The sequence below is a fragment of the Sprattus sprattus genome (genome assembly GCF_963457725.1).
Source record: "Sprattus sprattus genome assembly, chromosome: 12".
Classification (NCBI taxonomy): domain Eukaryota; kingdom Metazoa; phylum Chordata; class Actinopteri; order Clupeiformes; family Clupeidae; genus Sprattus; species Sprattus sprattus.
In genome coordinates this window covers 21,465,557-21,480,085 of record NC_137910.1, presented here as the reverse complement: position 1 = coordinate 21,480,085, position 14,529 = coordinate 21,465,557, and the positions used below count along the sequence as shown (strand labels likewise).

Here is a 14,529-nt window from a genome sequence, read left to right as displayed (position 1 = left end):
TAAATATTGTTCATAATCATAATTATACTGCATTATTAGAATACAAAAAAAGACTCCTCCAAATACGGAATAACATTCATTTGTCTTCATTTAGGGAGACAATTGAATAAAGTCTGCAGCGTTTCAGAGCACTCTATCAGGAGCAAAAACAGGAAATGAAGGCAGCCCTGCCTTGATTAATGTTTACCTTTCAAATCCCCCTCAAATAAAAAAGCCACCTAGCAATGCTTAACTAATCACAAAGTTTTACGGCAGTGTGAACTCCTCTTCACTCTTAGGTGATTGAGCCATGCATATATATTTACATATTAAACTGAATAACCATCGTTAAGCATAGATTTTAATTATTAACGCAGAACTAAAAGCATAATGGCCTATATCGTAATGACAGGATGAAAATGTTATGAGCTCTCCCTTTTCATTCAACCATGACGACACAGGTATTGATTTTTTACGAAGGTGGGAGAAGTTTGTTAAATGGGTCATAAAAGGTGCAGCTCTGAGCTTTGAGTCAGTGACTCAGGTACCGTACAGTCTTGGGTGTGCATGCTTTTTTTCCATGGCGAATGGGTGAGGTGTGTGTCTGTTTCCAGGTCAGGTGGTAATGCTGCTGCCTCGACTCCCAGGGGTCGTTCCTAAGGGCCCGCTGTGGCGACCCCTCGACTAAACCTGCTTGTACCTGTCAGCTCAGATCTGAGTCCCTAGGTTTCATGCACTGCATCGTCTCATTTGTTCCGCCCTCAGAGGGATGGATAAAAGGGCTCCTTCATACCTAGCCACTGGCCCTTCCACTGGCCTTTAGTGAAGTGTTTGTTCTTGTATATATCGTTTCATATATATGCAATCTCAGCCAATGCACTCCCAAGCACTGTTTAAGCAGGATGCCATAGAAAACAAAATGCTCATAATCAATTTGACAGGCTCCACTAGATCCATATAATGTTTTTTTTTTTTTTTTACATTCATTCAACATGGCAACGACAATCTTGTATGACCCTTTCTCTATCTCTAGGATATTTAAAACCCTGATGAATTTGAAAAATCTACTTATTCAAAGCTGCAAGTTGAAACAAGTTGTAAAGAGAAAATTCTTCAAAGCTACAAGTTGTATTAATATGCAATGGGCTATAATTTGAAAGGGCAACTAGCTGTGTGTTAAGCGTGTGACGTAATGAAAGTCTGCAAATGGTGCAACATCAAAGGGAGGAGTTGCGAAGGATAGTTATTTGCGTGTATGCACTCATAGTATGCACATAGGATGCAAGAGTAGCGGGAAGCCTTTGCGGGACAGTTGAAACGGCATATTAATTTGTGGGTGAGACATTGAAATCCTGTTTTTTGAGCCAATTATATCAACAGGAATTCTGACATGTGCTGTGGTGACAAGTTTATCATTTGTTTTGTTCAAGTCCAAGAGACCTTAGTGCCTATGCCATAGGCCTGTGCATATCATTAGGCCTGTGCCTCTCCCTTATGGGCCTATTAAACAAACATTAAATCAAGCTACGATAAGATATTAGGGAAATGATTCACGTAGAATATAGTAGAAAGGTAAGTGAAGGGATTAGTAGGGATGGGTAGTCTAATTTATTTAGGGGAATAAAGTCCTGTTACTGCTTATGCTGTGGAGAAAAGAACACCCTGTATATGCGCTTATCAATTGATAAACCAAAAACATCAAGGTCGTCTTTACAGCATTTTCTTGCAAACTAACGACATACTCATTATAACGGCAAAAAAAGTCCCAGCCACACTCCAACAGACAAACACAAGAAAAGTATTGATCCCACAATGACAATTCTTGAAATGGAGTGACTAGCGATAACTGAATAATTTCCAGGAAACAAAAGACATCAATGAAAATGTAAAAATTTCAAGGACATCTATTAAAACACTAGTTATATTCCATATCCAGTGAATAATCCCAAATGGTAAAATAAACCAAGCAAAGATTGAAAATATATTAGAAAACTTCTGAAAGGGCTTACTGTTTCTGGTCTTCTACATCATGCAGTCATTGAATCATTATTACTGTAGACTACCTCTATGATGACGAAGTTTCTTGCACAACACTATGAGTAAATGATCAGTCAATTCAGTAACTGAGTCGTCAATGTTATGCCATCATGCTTTGCAGAGATTAGGTTAAATGCGCCCGGGAGACATTGCAAATCAAGATGCAGGTTAAATTTCAAAGGAGGAAGTGGCAGTTTACATTCCACCAAAAAAAAATCCTCTTTCATCAGACACACCAAAATGAGGCATTGGTCCACCTTCGAAGGTGCCTGTATTTTTTGCAATGGAGCCCCTGATGAACAGTGTACAGGTGTACATGTTGAAAAGCTGAAGGATATGGAACCGGCAAAGACAATGGCAAAGCATGTAGACTGACAACATAGAGTAATATCTCAAGATTTTACACAGATATGACTCCTCATAGTTTTATTTATTGTGACATCGAAGATGAGCGCTAACACAAATTTCCATTTAGCTGAAATACTGCTGCTTCCACCCTTTAAACGTTGTTTTTTTTAAGCATTTGAATGTGTAATCTAACAAAATGTTGTTGGCAACATACTTAAAGCCCCATTATGCAACAATTATACTTCAGGATTAGGGTTAGGATAAGCAGTTTAACCTTAAAATAACAGCTTAAAAAAAAATTGGGCCGCTACAATGACTTTTAATATGGAGAATCGCCTCCGTGCCATTGCCATACGAGGGTCCATAGGCATATAACTGCATTCTGTAGTTTTGCCTGCCGCAGCCCGCCGGCCTGACTTGTTTACTTTCTGCCGATCTAGTAAGTAGCTTATTTGCCGTCTTGCTTTGTCTTGTGTTGCACTTGCTTGATGTTTGACTGTGTAAGGACAGTCGTTGAGTAACTAGTTTGTCATAATGTCAAAGTCAGCACATTTCAAGAGATTTAGTTAGTTTTAGCTGCTAGCATACCTTTAGCGAATAGCTATTGATCCGTTGTGCTGCTTTAATATACATTGGACAGTGGCATCAGCTAGCTGTGGTAGGTTTTTCAAGGTTGAAAATTGGCTTATTGACTGGTCAAACTTTTTGATGCAAGATGAATTTATTTGGATGCTAGCCTGAGACAAGACAGGTAGATGTATTTGGGCATCTGGAAAAACTACAAACTCTCAGTGAGACCGGGATGACAACAATAAAGTTACAGCCTACGTCAATTTCTTTCACAAATAACATTGGCAGGGATGTTTATGATAAAAACTAGCGAGTCGACAACTTTCCTGACACATCCAAACATCAAGTCAGTGCAACACAAGACATAGCAAGACATCTAATAAGTTATTACTGCGTAGTCCAACAAAAAAGAAGGCCAGATCGGCATCTGACTTGCTTGGTTACTTGTTCGGTCCTTTCCTTGGGAACTCTCTCTTTTTTCTCTTCCTATCCTATGACAACATCTTCTTCGGTTTCTTCATCGCCTCTGCCATGATGTCCATACAGTGAATCCAGCAGTAGCTCCCTCTTATAGCTAGTGCATGTGTCTAGCTGTTGTTGCATGAGTTGGTGCCATAATAAAGCATTACGTAGTTCTCGCGAGAAGTCATGTGCCCTGTATCCCAAGGTTACATAGTGCAATACCGGGCGCACAAGGCGGGCTGTGGCAGTGGCACAGACTCCATTCTCCGTATTGCAAGTCAGTGTACCACCAAAACGATTTTGAAGCGGTTATTTTAAGGTTAAATTATTGCATAATGTTACTTTAAAAATGTCTTTGCTGTGTGTAACTTAGGGTCCTGTGTGTTTGACAGTGTACCTTCTGAGTATGTATAAAGAAAGGGTGAATAGAATGTGTTCTGAGGCCAGGCTGGCAGACAGAAAATGGCCACATCTTACCAGCCTGTGCGATGAAACGAGGGCATTCAGGTCCCCTGCTCTATAATTTGCTTGATGGATAACTAGAGGCAGACGGCTAACTGAGGACCACATGTCCATAGATGACAGTAAGTGCTCACGACCTCCACTGATCATCCATATGGAAGAAATAACATGTCAAGTAGTCTGTGTGACTTATACGTTATAGCTGTGGCACATTTATTACAAACAGGTGTTCTGGGAATGCCACATGCATAAAAGAAAATAATTTATATTGATGACAAAATGTTGACATCTCTGACATATCGGAGACAGCCCATAATCGTGGATTACATGAAAAGGAGGTCAGAATTTAGTATATGATCACATCAACTCAACTTATCCTAAAATGTGTTTTCCAGCCATGCAGTATCAAAACACCACCACTTTACAAGCATATTTTGTCATGGAAATTTAGGGTGTATTAAATATTATAATGGGTAATGACATGGCCCAATGGAGACATATAGTCACATATAACAGAGCACTAATATTTCAAAACAAGGAAGTCCATTGGGAACAGGTGAGTTGTTATATCTGTTTGACCTCATTAAGACTTAGGAGGCGCTAGGAGACAGAAAGGCTTATAGACATGTCGAAACGCAGCATGTAATCTTATTTTGTAAGAGTGGTGTGATCTCTGTGTGCGTTTTCTGTCTGGATTTCGGCCAAGTATTTCACAAGAAGAGGGGAAACATCATTTACTTCTTCGTTATTATCTGAACATGTATTTTGTGGACACAGATATGAATACAGATGCCTGAGGATCCCGACACTTCAGTGTCCTGTGTATAATCTTCAGTGTCAACACCGTCACAGGCTGGTGCAGGGGAATCCACCCAAGATGTGGGGAAAGACCTGTGGAGAGCTGCTCCCCGATCACTAATTCAAATGGATAGAGCCACTCCAGTGATGCCATTAAAGGTATTAGCTTTATAACCCGTTAGTATTCAGACTGGAGTAGGTTTCATGTCCTCCAGGTGCTCCACAGGCATCAAGGACATTTCTGATGGCACACCAGAGGCGGTGTGACCTCCACTAAGCTTTTGTGGGATGGGCAGTCAAATTTTATAGACGTTTGTGTCTGAAGGAGACTCAATCTCAGTGTCAACATGTTTCACTAGGAGTATGTGTTCAACATATGTTTGTGCATGTTTACGGCTCAATAGCAATGAGACTCTACACAGAGTTCTTCACACTGGCCTTGAGATTTTAAACACTGGCCTTGAGATTTTAAAACTAGGCTAAAAACACACTTTTACACACCGGCATTCCCTTTTTTATGTTTGGGTTTATCTATTTATTTTCCACTTTATCTCCTTTACTTTTAATTTAGCGCTTTTATTAGGTTTTTAGTTTTAATTCTTCTGTTATTGTCTTTTATTCTTTCTACGTATTATTTGTTTTAGGTGTTCATTTCCTTTTATCCCCTCTAATTCTTGTCTAATGCTATACAAATAAAGCTGACTTGACTTGCCTTGTTGGTTATTCTAGTACCTCTGGTGTTTTGGTAACTGTATCTGCGTTGAAGGCATGCAGGTGTGTCTTACAGCCCAGCTGATACCCACACCTACTCAGTTGCTTGTTATCTCTCATAACATTGGCGGAGGTGCGGTTTGTCAGAAATATTCCTTAAATCTTTTAGAGGAACCACTGATTCACCTTCATTGTAATCTATCTGCTTGCCAGTAAATCTGTTCCGATTGAGTCAAGCATTTTTAGATGTGACCCACCAGGAGAGAAAGGAATGACAGTAGCTCTATTCATTCCCTCTGATCCAGATCAATGCACCGCACAGCACCTCTGAAATAAACACTAACAGCCTCCCAAGCTGGTCATCAGTGGGGCCGCCACCGCCAAAGAAATACTGACTGAACCATATGATGATGATGATGATGATGATGAAAATGTGGACATGATCATATCCGCCACTATGTACCAGGGGACCAGCTCTGCTTCTTTTTGAGTGGATCTACGATTCGGGCAAGCAGTTCACAGAGTATCTCCAAAAGGAGCTCATAGGCTTACCTAGTAGAGCATAATATAATGGTGTGTGATAAAATGGTTTCCAAATTGAACGTTTTACAACATGCCAGCCACAAAATACCTAATCCAAGCAATAAAATAAGCAATCCACTACCCATAGCCTGGTGTTAGCACCCTACCTCTAAACTAATAGAGGTAAGAATCAACATATAGTTAGTAAACAAAAAAATTAGCTGTCGAAAATAAAATGGAATTAACTTCTATCCGTCACCAGCATAAACCTTCAAATGACAACACCTTATATTGCTTTTTTACCATTGTACCCTTAGAATGTTAGCCTGCTGACCCAGATACAAATGCCTCTGATATTGTGAACACATACACATTGTGCAAAGAATGGCAGCCAAAGAACACCATAATAGGCTGCTATTTCAAGTATTTCACCCATGAAGCAGTGGTTGTACTTACTGTTGTGCTTGAACACTCGTATCATCGCCCCAGACAACCTGGCTCCCAAGACGAGAGACGCATGGTTGAGTTCGTCACTCAAGATAAGGCAACCCTGTGAACACGACCAGAGTGAATATCAGAAAAACCTTCCATAACACCACACAGTGCTGAGTACAGATAGGTCTGCAGGCGTAGGCAGTCCACACAAAGTGAATAATCAGTCTTTTCCCTGGCTACAATAAAAGGAAATGCAACAAACTGAGAACAGGTGTTTCTCTGCAAGATACTGCTTGTTCTAGTGCGCTGGTCTTGTGAGGCCTTATCGAACTGGTGAGGGCACCCTGATGAATGCCTCTCAATGGCAGGGCTTCTGAGCCTGGCCCTTAGGCTGCTTGGCCTGTCCCAACAATAACAGCAGCTGTCACACTCAATCTGCCCTGCACGGGGGCTTCAGATGGCCTCCTGCCCTGCTATCGCCTCTGGGGGTGCGGGGCAGGATGGGGAGGGCAGAGAGCATCCATGGGGCTGGAGTTTAATCGGCATCCTCTGGGCAACGCACCCCTGTCTCTCTCTCTCTCCCTCCCTCCCTCTCCTCCCTCTGCTTCCCCATCACTTAAACTACCCTGCCTCGGGCACCCCTGTCTCCATCCTCTACCCTCCATCCCACCCCTCTGTCTGATTAAATCTGCTACTGAGCTACTCTGTGCCACCATTGCGCTGTTAAGTAGGTCTGTGTGCCAACAGCAGAGGGCACACAAACACATGCCATAAACTGGTCCCCCCCCCCGCCCCCAACTGTAGACTCCCCTTCCCGACGGTGCCCTCCCCCAGTCATATGCTGTCCACAGTCACCCCAGCCCTTCAGCTACTGCTTGCTTTAATTAGAATAATAATGAATGTGTCTTTGTTTATTTCCCCTTTTACATGTTGTGGTGCTTATGATTTACCCTGAGGCCCTTGGAGAAGCATAGGGACCTTTGCTACACACACTTAATGAGCCGCACCGGTGGAGCTGGATGCGAATAAGCCGCACAGTTGCAGTGACTCAGAACTAAAAAGCGGAGTGCACTTAAAAGAAAACATACCTTGCCGACAAGTGCTGGAATGTTCATGGAATTTGTGGCGAAGCCCATTCCAAAGGTCAAAGCAGACTCCACCCCCAGGAATTCAGCCACAAGTTTCTCTAGCTCCTCGTGGATGCTCAGGTTACCTGCACAGGTGAGAAAGAAAGGAAACGGAAAAGGAAAGATCAGAAACCATGGCAGGGTCAGGTGAGGGCACAGCAAAGGGAACTAAGGTGAGAGAGAACTATGCCAGCAACACCTTATATTTTAAGCCTCAACTCGACTTGACAAGCGTGTTAGGAGCATATCATCCTGTTACCTCCTGCCTTGCACATGGAGAGTTGCCTATTTGTTTGTTTGTTGTTTATTTGTCTGTCTGACACTTCTGCCTGGGTCAAGTCCAGCAGAAAGGGTCAGCTCCCTCACTGTCTGTCTTTAAATGTTTGATTTTTTCATGAGCAGATATTCAAACAGTAACTAGTAATCAGTGAATAGTGGTGATTCTACTACATTCACAGATACTCTCTCTCATTGTTCCTAGTTAACATTCATACAGTGTCTTCTAAAGGTTATCATTGTACAACATGCTTTTACTGGGCATTAATAATGCATAAGTCAGCCTAGCAGATGATTGAGTACGGCCCATCTGTTCCCAAACAGTATAACACAGCATTGAAGTGGTTGGTTATATACATGAAATAATAATAAGATTAATACTTAAAAAATAAAATAAAACATGATCAAGAACTAGAGCAATTTTTCAAATGGTATCGTATCCACAGCCCATTTAAAAACAGGACTCCCTGCCCCTAGGTTCCTACTTCAGTTCCACTACAAACACTTCAGTTTGAATTTGCCCAACTCTCTCGGCTCATTCTGGCACCTTTGTTTAGATTAAAACTGCCTGGCTTTGGATCTTTGGGCTCGTCAAAGCACAGAAACCACAGTGGAGCACCTCCTCACAATCGAATGGTTTCACGGTGCCAACTAGACCAAAGCAATTGGCTTTTCTCCCGTCCGACTGGAGCACTGTAGCCCCTGACTTTGAAAAATTGATTAGATTGCAAGCTGCCTCCTAGAGATCTGGTCCACTCTTACTCACGAGGGAAATCTTGTCAGGCCCATTTTTTATTTCGGCACACCTTTTCAGACCTGTCTAATGACCCAGTTGGGTTTACAGAAATAAGAATGAATTTGGAGCAAAACGAGTATTCATTTCAAAAGCATGCTTAAGAGAGTTTAAGAGAAAGACACCCAAGGTTCTCTCAGCCAATTCTGATTAAACATATGGATACTTTTCAATTTGCACATTCCGTTGATATACTTTCATACTTTCATCGATTCAAGTCTAAAAACAACTTCACATAACTTTTCAATGACGAGGAAACACACATGTTCTCGGTGCAAATGACAACAAAAGCCGCCACCCGAAATTCTGTTACCAATAGTTAGAAAACACCAACCTACATAAGTAAATGACGGTCATTTGGTTCCTGTTGAAAGATCACTTTGGCATAAGAGAACTATTTACAGTGTGCATGACAACATGGGCAGGAAGAGCAGTTTCAAAATGAAATCACACTTTTACATCCGCCAGTCTGAACCACCAATCTCTATTCACTTTAGTCTTCAAACACCATTTCAACACTTTAGAAGGAAGAATCTCAATGTACTACAAACTTAATTTCCGTTAGAGCACCAATGAACCTGGCAATCTAACATGATATGGATACTGTATTTCAGCTTGAGAGGCAGAACCACTTCTGTGGATTTTTGTGACAAAGAAAGTGTGGAAAGACCTTTCCACGATAGAATTAACATTCCTTCAACGCACCACAAATCTACTGTATCAGATTTTCATATCTTTCTTCTCAGGGGTACAGTGATTTCAATGAACCTGAAGTGCAACGATAACAACATTCCCATCGGTTCTGTCATCTACGGCAGATCTTTCTCAATAATTATCCCCTCAAAATTAGATAGATCTCACAACAGTCCTTTGGCAAACACTTGGCCTTCAGCTCAGTCTCCACTGTGGGATTACTTCTTAATGCATACGGTACTGAATCAGCAGCTGATCTGGAGACACTATCATTCCATCGAGCAGAACAGTCTATGGAATGTTCCCTGGTAATCCGTCACCAGTCTAGCAAGTGGCATTGCTGTCTGACGAAACTAGCAATGGGGACAGTCCCTGACATAAACACACACACACACACACACACACACACACACACACACACACGCTCATGGTATTATTTCATGAATAGAGCAACCCCATTTTCACGATTTTTTGAAAGCATTTCCACAGTTCACAGCAAAATTTCACAGTTACTCCCTTGATATCAGAGCAGATTTTAAACGCGCTGTCATTGGATTGTTGCCAAAAGCTTCGCTAAAATATGTCACTTTCAAAACGATGTTGTAAAAAATGTTACTCATACATGAGCTCCAACATTGTGGTCCTAAATGTGCAAAGGTGAAGGAAGTCAATAAAAGAGGATTCGGTATTGTTGACTTGCCGTTCTGTTAATCATCATGCAGGCCCACATGTGAATGATTGACAGCGCACACATGATGTCTGAGTCACAAAACCTATAAATGCACAATGGGATTTCTACTGGACCACATTGTTCTCTCTGAAAGAAACCTTGATGGGACAACACACAAAGTCTCACTGAATAGTCATAGAGGGTCAGGTCTAGAGCATAGAACTGAGGCATTGAGACGTCTTGTGTCTACACTATAAATGAAGTGAAGGGAGAGTGCAGTCAGCACAACTAGCCTTGAACCCGGGTCTACATGGGTCTGCACCCTGACTGCAATGATCCGTAACAATATATATGTGTCTGTGTGTGTGTGCACACACACAATAGGAACACATTGCAGGGCAGGCCAGGATGTTGAGCACACTGTAAAACTATCAGTCCAGAGAATAACGGATGGATTTTGTACCCTGACAATAACCGCTTTCACTACTGATCACGTGTCTTTTTGATTTCTTTCATTCACACACACGCGTCAATGAAAGAAAAAAAAAAGACATGTGAATCATTTTGCACACGCAGATCGTCCCGCTTCACTTCATTATGTTTGTTATGATAACATGGAGACGGATAAAAGGGCTAAACAGACAGCTAGATATGAGTGCAGTAACAGAACCAGAGAAGAGAAAGTGTCTCTCATGTTTCTTACACAGAGGACCTAAATTTGGCATGTGGCCTCTTTTTGCTAGTTTCATAACACTCATTTAAACACTGATATTATTTCCCCTGTTTCAAACAGTCACCATGTAATGATCCCAACTTTAGACTCAGATAATTCAGCAACCGCTAAATTATTCAACCCACATGAAAGGCAAAGAAGAGTAATTCAATATTCTTGCTATATATTTGATTTAGACAATAATAACTGCGTTGATCGGAAAAAACAAAACAGTTTGATCAATGCAAGGGGGAAAATCTACTCTTGCAACACAAAGCTTGCTGTTGCATTATGAAGCCAAAACAAAAAGCAAAACAGAAAACATTTCTAGTAATGGATTAAAAAGTGCAAACTACCGCAAAAGACAGTGGTTTCATTTTTACTTTGAAGTGCTGCTGAAGTGTTCCAGATAAACCACATCCCTTTATGACGCTTACGAGAGTGCATTACAGAAGGTCGTAGTTCCACTACAATTACTCACCAAGTTCCTGTCTTGTGCTGCAGACCCCCACCCCATACTCATTGGTTTTATCAGCCACGGTCCTCAAGAAATCAGCGTTGTTCTCGGCAAAGCCCAGGTAGTTGTAGGACCCCATGTTTATGACGTTCTTTATGGTTCTCCCAGTCAGCCTGAGGGGAAAGTAGTACATTCCATAGTCACTTCAATCTTGTTTGTACTGAGCTTTTCATGGCAAGCACACCTTGTCTTTTTTATTCTGAATACAAAGAACCAGCTTTATTATGACTGTGACAGTCAAAATATTGTTACACTTATAGTCTAAAACACTGTGAGAATCTACTTGTTTATTTTAACTTTTAAATCTTTTGTGCAGAAAACTATGATTGTGCATAGAGAAGAAAATACCTATAGGTCCAGTTGTAGTCATCGGTCACCCTCTCCATGAGGTCAAACACAGGACCTGGCACACTGCAGATGGGTCGGTTCCAACTGTCCCGTACCCTCATGTAAAGGTTTCGGGTGTAAAAGTTCTCAAAATCTTGGTAAAGAGGAACAAAGTCCTGTGGAGCAGACATAGTGTTAGATATTGTGTAGGCAATGGAATCTTATTGTGTAAAGGCTCCCACAGACTGAGAGATTTCAGCCATCTTATAAGTTTATTGCATTCCACACTGTGCAACATGGATCTAATAAACTTGGATTCAACACCAAGTTTGAAGTATGTAGACTGTTCGATGATAACAACTGATTCGTGGGTTAGGCACCAGTGCCATATTGGTCAGTGTGTAATTTCATGCGGTTTTGGTTGGACGATAGATGTAGATCGTAGCAGCAGTCAAATGTTTTGAATTTGGGTGTTAAGACCGTGACAACGGCCATTCCTGAACCTCTCTCACAGTGCAATGTAGGACCGCTGTTTTGGAGACACGACCAAACACATCCCCATCATTCTTTCATGTTGGTCATCTTTCATCTGGGACAGGAAATTGCAGTGCATACCCCTCATACACAAGTCACACCACTGTGTAATTATCTTGTCACATACCTGTAGCTCTTAGGCTTTAACCATGACATAACAATGCAAAGACTTACCATGCAACAATGTCTACAGTGTGCCTGAGAAACGTACTACACAGCTTGGTGCACCACCATGCTTAAAGCATAGTAGAATCAGTAGGGCCTCTATGGAAAACAAATTTGAATGAAGTTCAATAAGGCTTTTGTTATTGTAATGGCAGGCTCAGAGCTATGTAACGACAAAGCCATGACACATTTAGACCTCGCATCAAAGCTCAGCCCCTAGAGGTCCACTCATAAAGCAAACTGAGTTTAACACAGAAAGCAGACAAACCCTACAGTGCCTTCCTTGCTTCATGTCCAAGCAATCACTATGCAAACACACAGAGTAGCACTGATTGACACTTTACTGCCTGTGAGCAACCGATGATGTAGTGTAGATGATGCCTCAGAGAGAGACCCACTCAATCACACAGAGCAGGGGGACGCTCTCCAGACATTCGGAAATCTACTGAGACCAGGATTCTGCAATGTATGCAAATTGTCAACATAAAATGTAGCCTAAAGACCTGGGTTGTTTTCGTATGCCAGGGGTGACATATCCGATTAGAGACAGGGCTACAACAATCAAGTAAAACCCACTGAGATCTAATTATGTGTGGTCCCAAAGCAGGCTAAATGCCTGGTGTCCTGGCAACCCTCCCACTGCAGTGCTCCAATAAAACAGACAACAGGACATACTGAACAGGGCAATGCAATGTCAGTGCAACTACTATGAAACACAACTTAAAATCCTCTCAGTATGAGGAAAAAAATTGCATAATCCTGAGACAGCCTGTTGATAGTAATTAGGTGCATACGTGAAGCGGGCATCGCTGTTACCTTTTGCTCATCCCGTTCCTGGGCGACATGGCATTTCTCCAGCCTAACTGCCCGCAGGAAGTCTCGGAAGTAGCCAAACAAGGTGACGATTCCGAAGCCGATGTAGGTGAGAACGGCCACATGCATCGGCGCCTGTTCAAAGGAATCCTCTCCCCTCCGGTGAGGCGGAGGGACAGCTCCTGTGCCATTTCTCTGCAAAATAAACAGGTGTAATTTAATTTTGTCATTATGACCCAGAGCACAGAGGACAGATGCTCCTACACAATAATTAGGTGATTACCTGTTTCTAACAGAAAAAAAGACAGTACATTAACAGTTTCAAAGAACACTGATCAGTTTCTCTCCAAAGAACATCTGTTTAGATTTGGAGAATAGCCTTCAGTAAAATGGCCTGTAATGAAGAATAGTGATATGACACCTCTCTCCATCCTCTACATCCTTTCATCTTCTACAAGTAGGCTAATGACGGAAAGCATGTAACGCTTATATCTGAGCCTGTAACATTTAATGGTTAAATCAATGAAGGCACTATATGGGTAACTTTGATTATATATAGGCAATTTGTATTATTGTTCTTTCATCAGGCACAGGTGTTCAGTAAACTGACACAATAGATAGAAAGTATACATAACCTAGCCTACTGCCAGACGATTCATATCGGTACATTTCCGGTGGTCGAGGAGCAGGCCGGTTAGCTTACTACTGTAACAACTCCTTACAATACTTCACCATGACTCATGATGTGCTACACAACATCAAGATCCGCATGTTCAATATCCACAGTGCATATACATAGTCACACAAGTTTTCTGTACTCATTTTAAAACAATATGGGAAATGAGTGATGTTTTCTCTTACCACATTTTTATTGTGATATCCATTTTTCGTTGTTGCAGTATTTCTCACGTTGTCTTGGTTCAGTACATGCCTTACATGTCCATTCTGGGCGAGGTCAGCTGTCCTCGCCATGTCTTCAGTGTTGTGTGTGGGAGATCACGGAAGTGCTTTTCCTTAAGCGTACATGAAACCGGTTAATTGGGTAGATGAATACCGTAGGGTTTGCCGTGTTGTTGTTACGCTGACCTACGGTCAATTTAAGACACTTTTTAGCAAAGAGCACAGAATATAAAGAAGAAGTTGACTGTGTCAGTTTGATGCGACAGAACAAAAAGGGTGTGTTAAATAAGCCACGACCAAGTTTCACTTCTCCATTGCTGCTAAACGATCCTCTTTCGTGTTAAGTCACAGAAACGACTGGATAAACGAAAGTTAAATCACCTTTACCACAGTTGTCTGCTCCGCATATTTGATATGGATGACCAGATTGGAACACAGACAAGTGCATGAAGTTCACATGCTAACACCATTTGTCGCTGATGTTACACCTGACTTCGCCGTAACTCACGCGATGACGGTAGAGAGGCGAATGTAAAGGTAGTTGTCTGTAGGGTCACGAAGACTTCAGTTTGCATTGCATTGCTACTACCGCCACCCTTCCCGCGACAGGTTGTTACACCTTCCAAGTCTGAGCACTTTAGTGAGACTAATTGAAGAGTGGTTGAATTTCACCTCAGG

The 14,529-nt window shown here is 41.7% G+C and overlaps 1 protein-coding gene across 1 annotated transcript in view; it reads right to left on the bottom strand.

The window, feature by feature from the left end:
* sptlc3 (serine palmitoyltransferase, long chain base subunit 3) overlaps positions 1 to 13,923 on the bottom strand; it is a gene marked incomplete at both ends in the record, with an annotated part of 27,859 nt that extends 13,936 nt beyond the window's left edge. Inside the window, 6 exons of the mRNA XM_080848277.1 lie at positions 6,346 to 6,439; positions 7,413 to 7,537; positions 11,077 to 11,225; positions 11,461 to 11,615; positions 12,955 to 13,146; positions 13,813 to 13,923. Of these exons, the coding sequence (XP_080704403.1) occupies positions 6,346 to 6,439; positions 7,413 to 7,537; positions 11,077 to 11,225; positions 11,461 to 11,615; positions 12,955 to 13,146; positions 13,813 to 13,923 (826 nt within the window). The remainder of the gene's footprint in view (positions 1 to 6,345; positions 6,440 to 7,412; positions 7,538 to 11,076; positions 11,226 to 11,460; positions 11,616 to 12,954; positions 13,147 to 13,812) is intronic.
* Between the last annotated feature and the right edge of the window lie 606 nt (positions 13,924 to 14,529).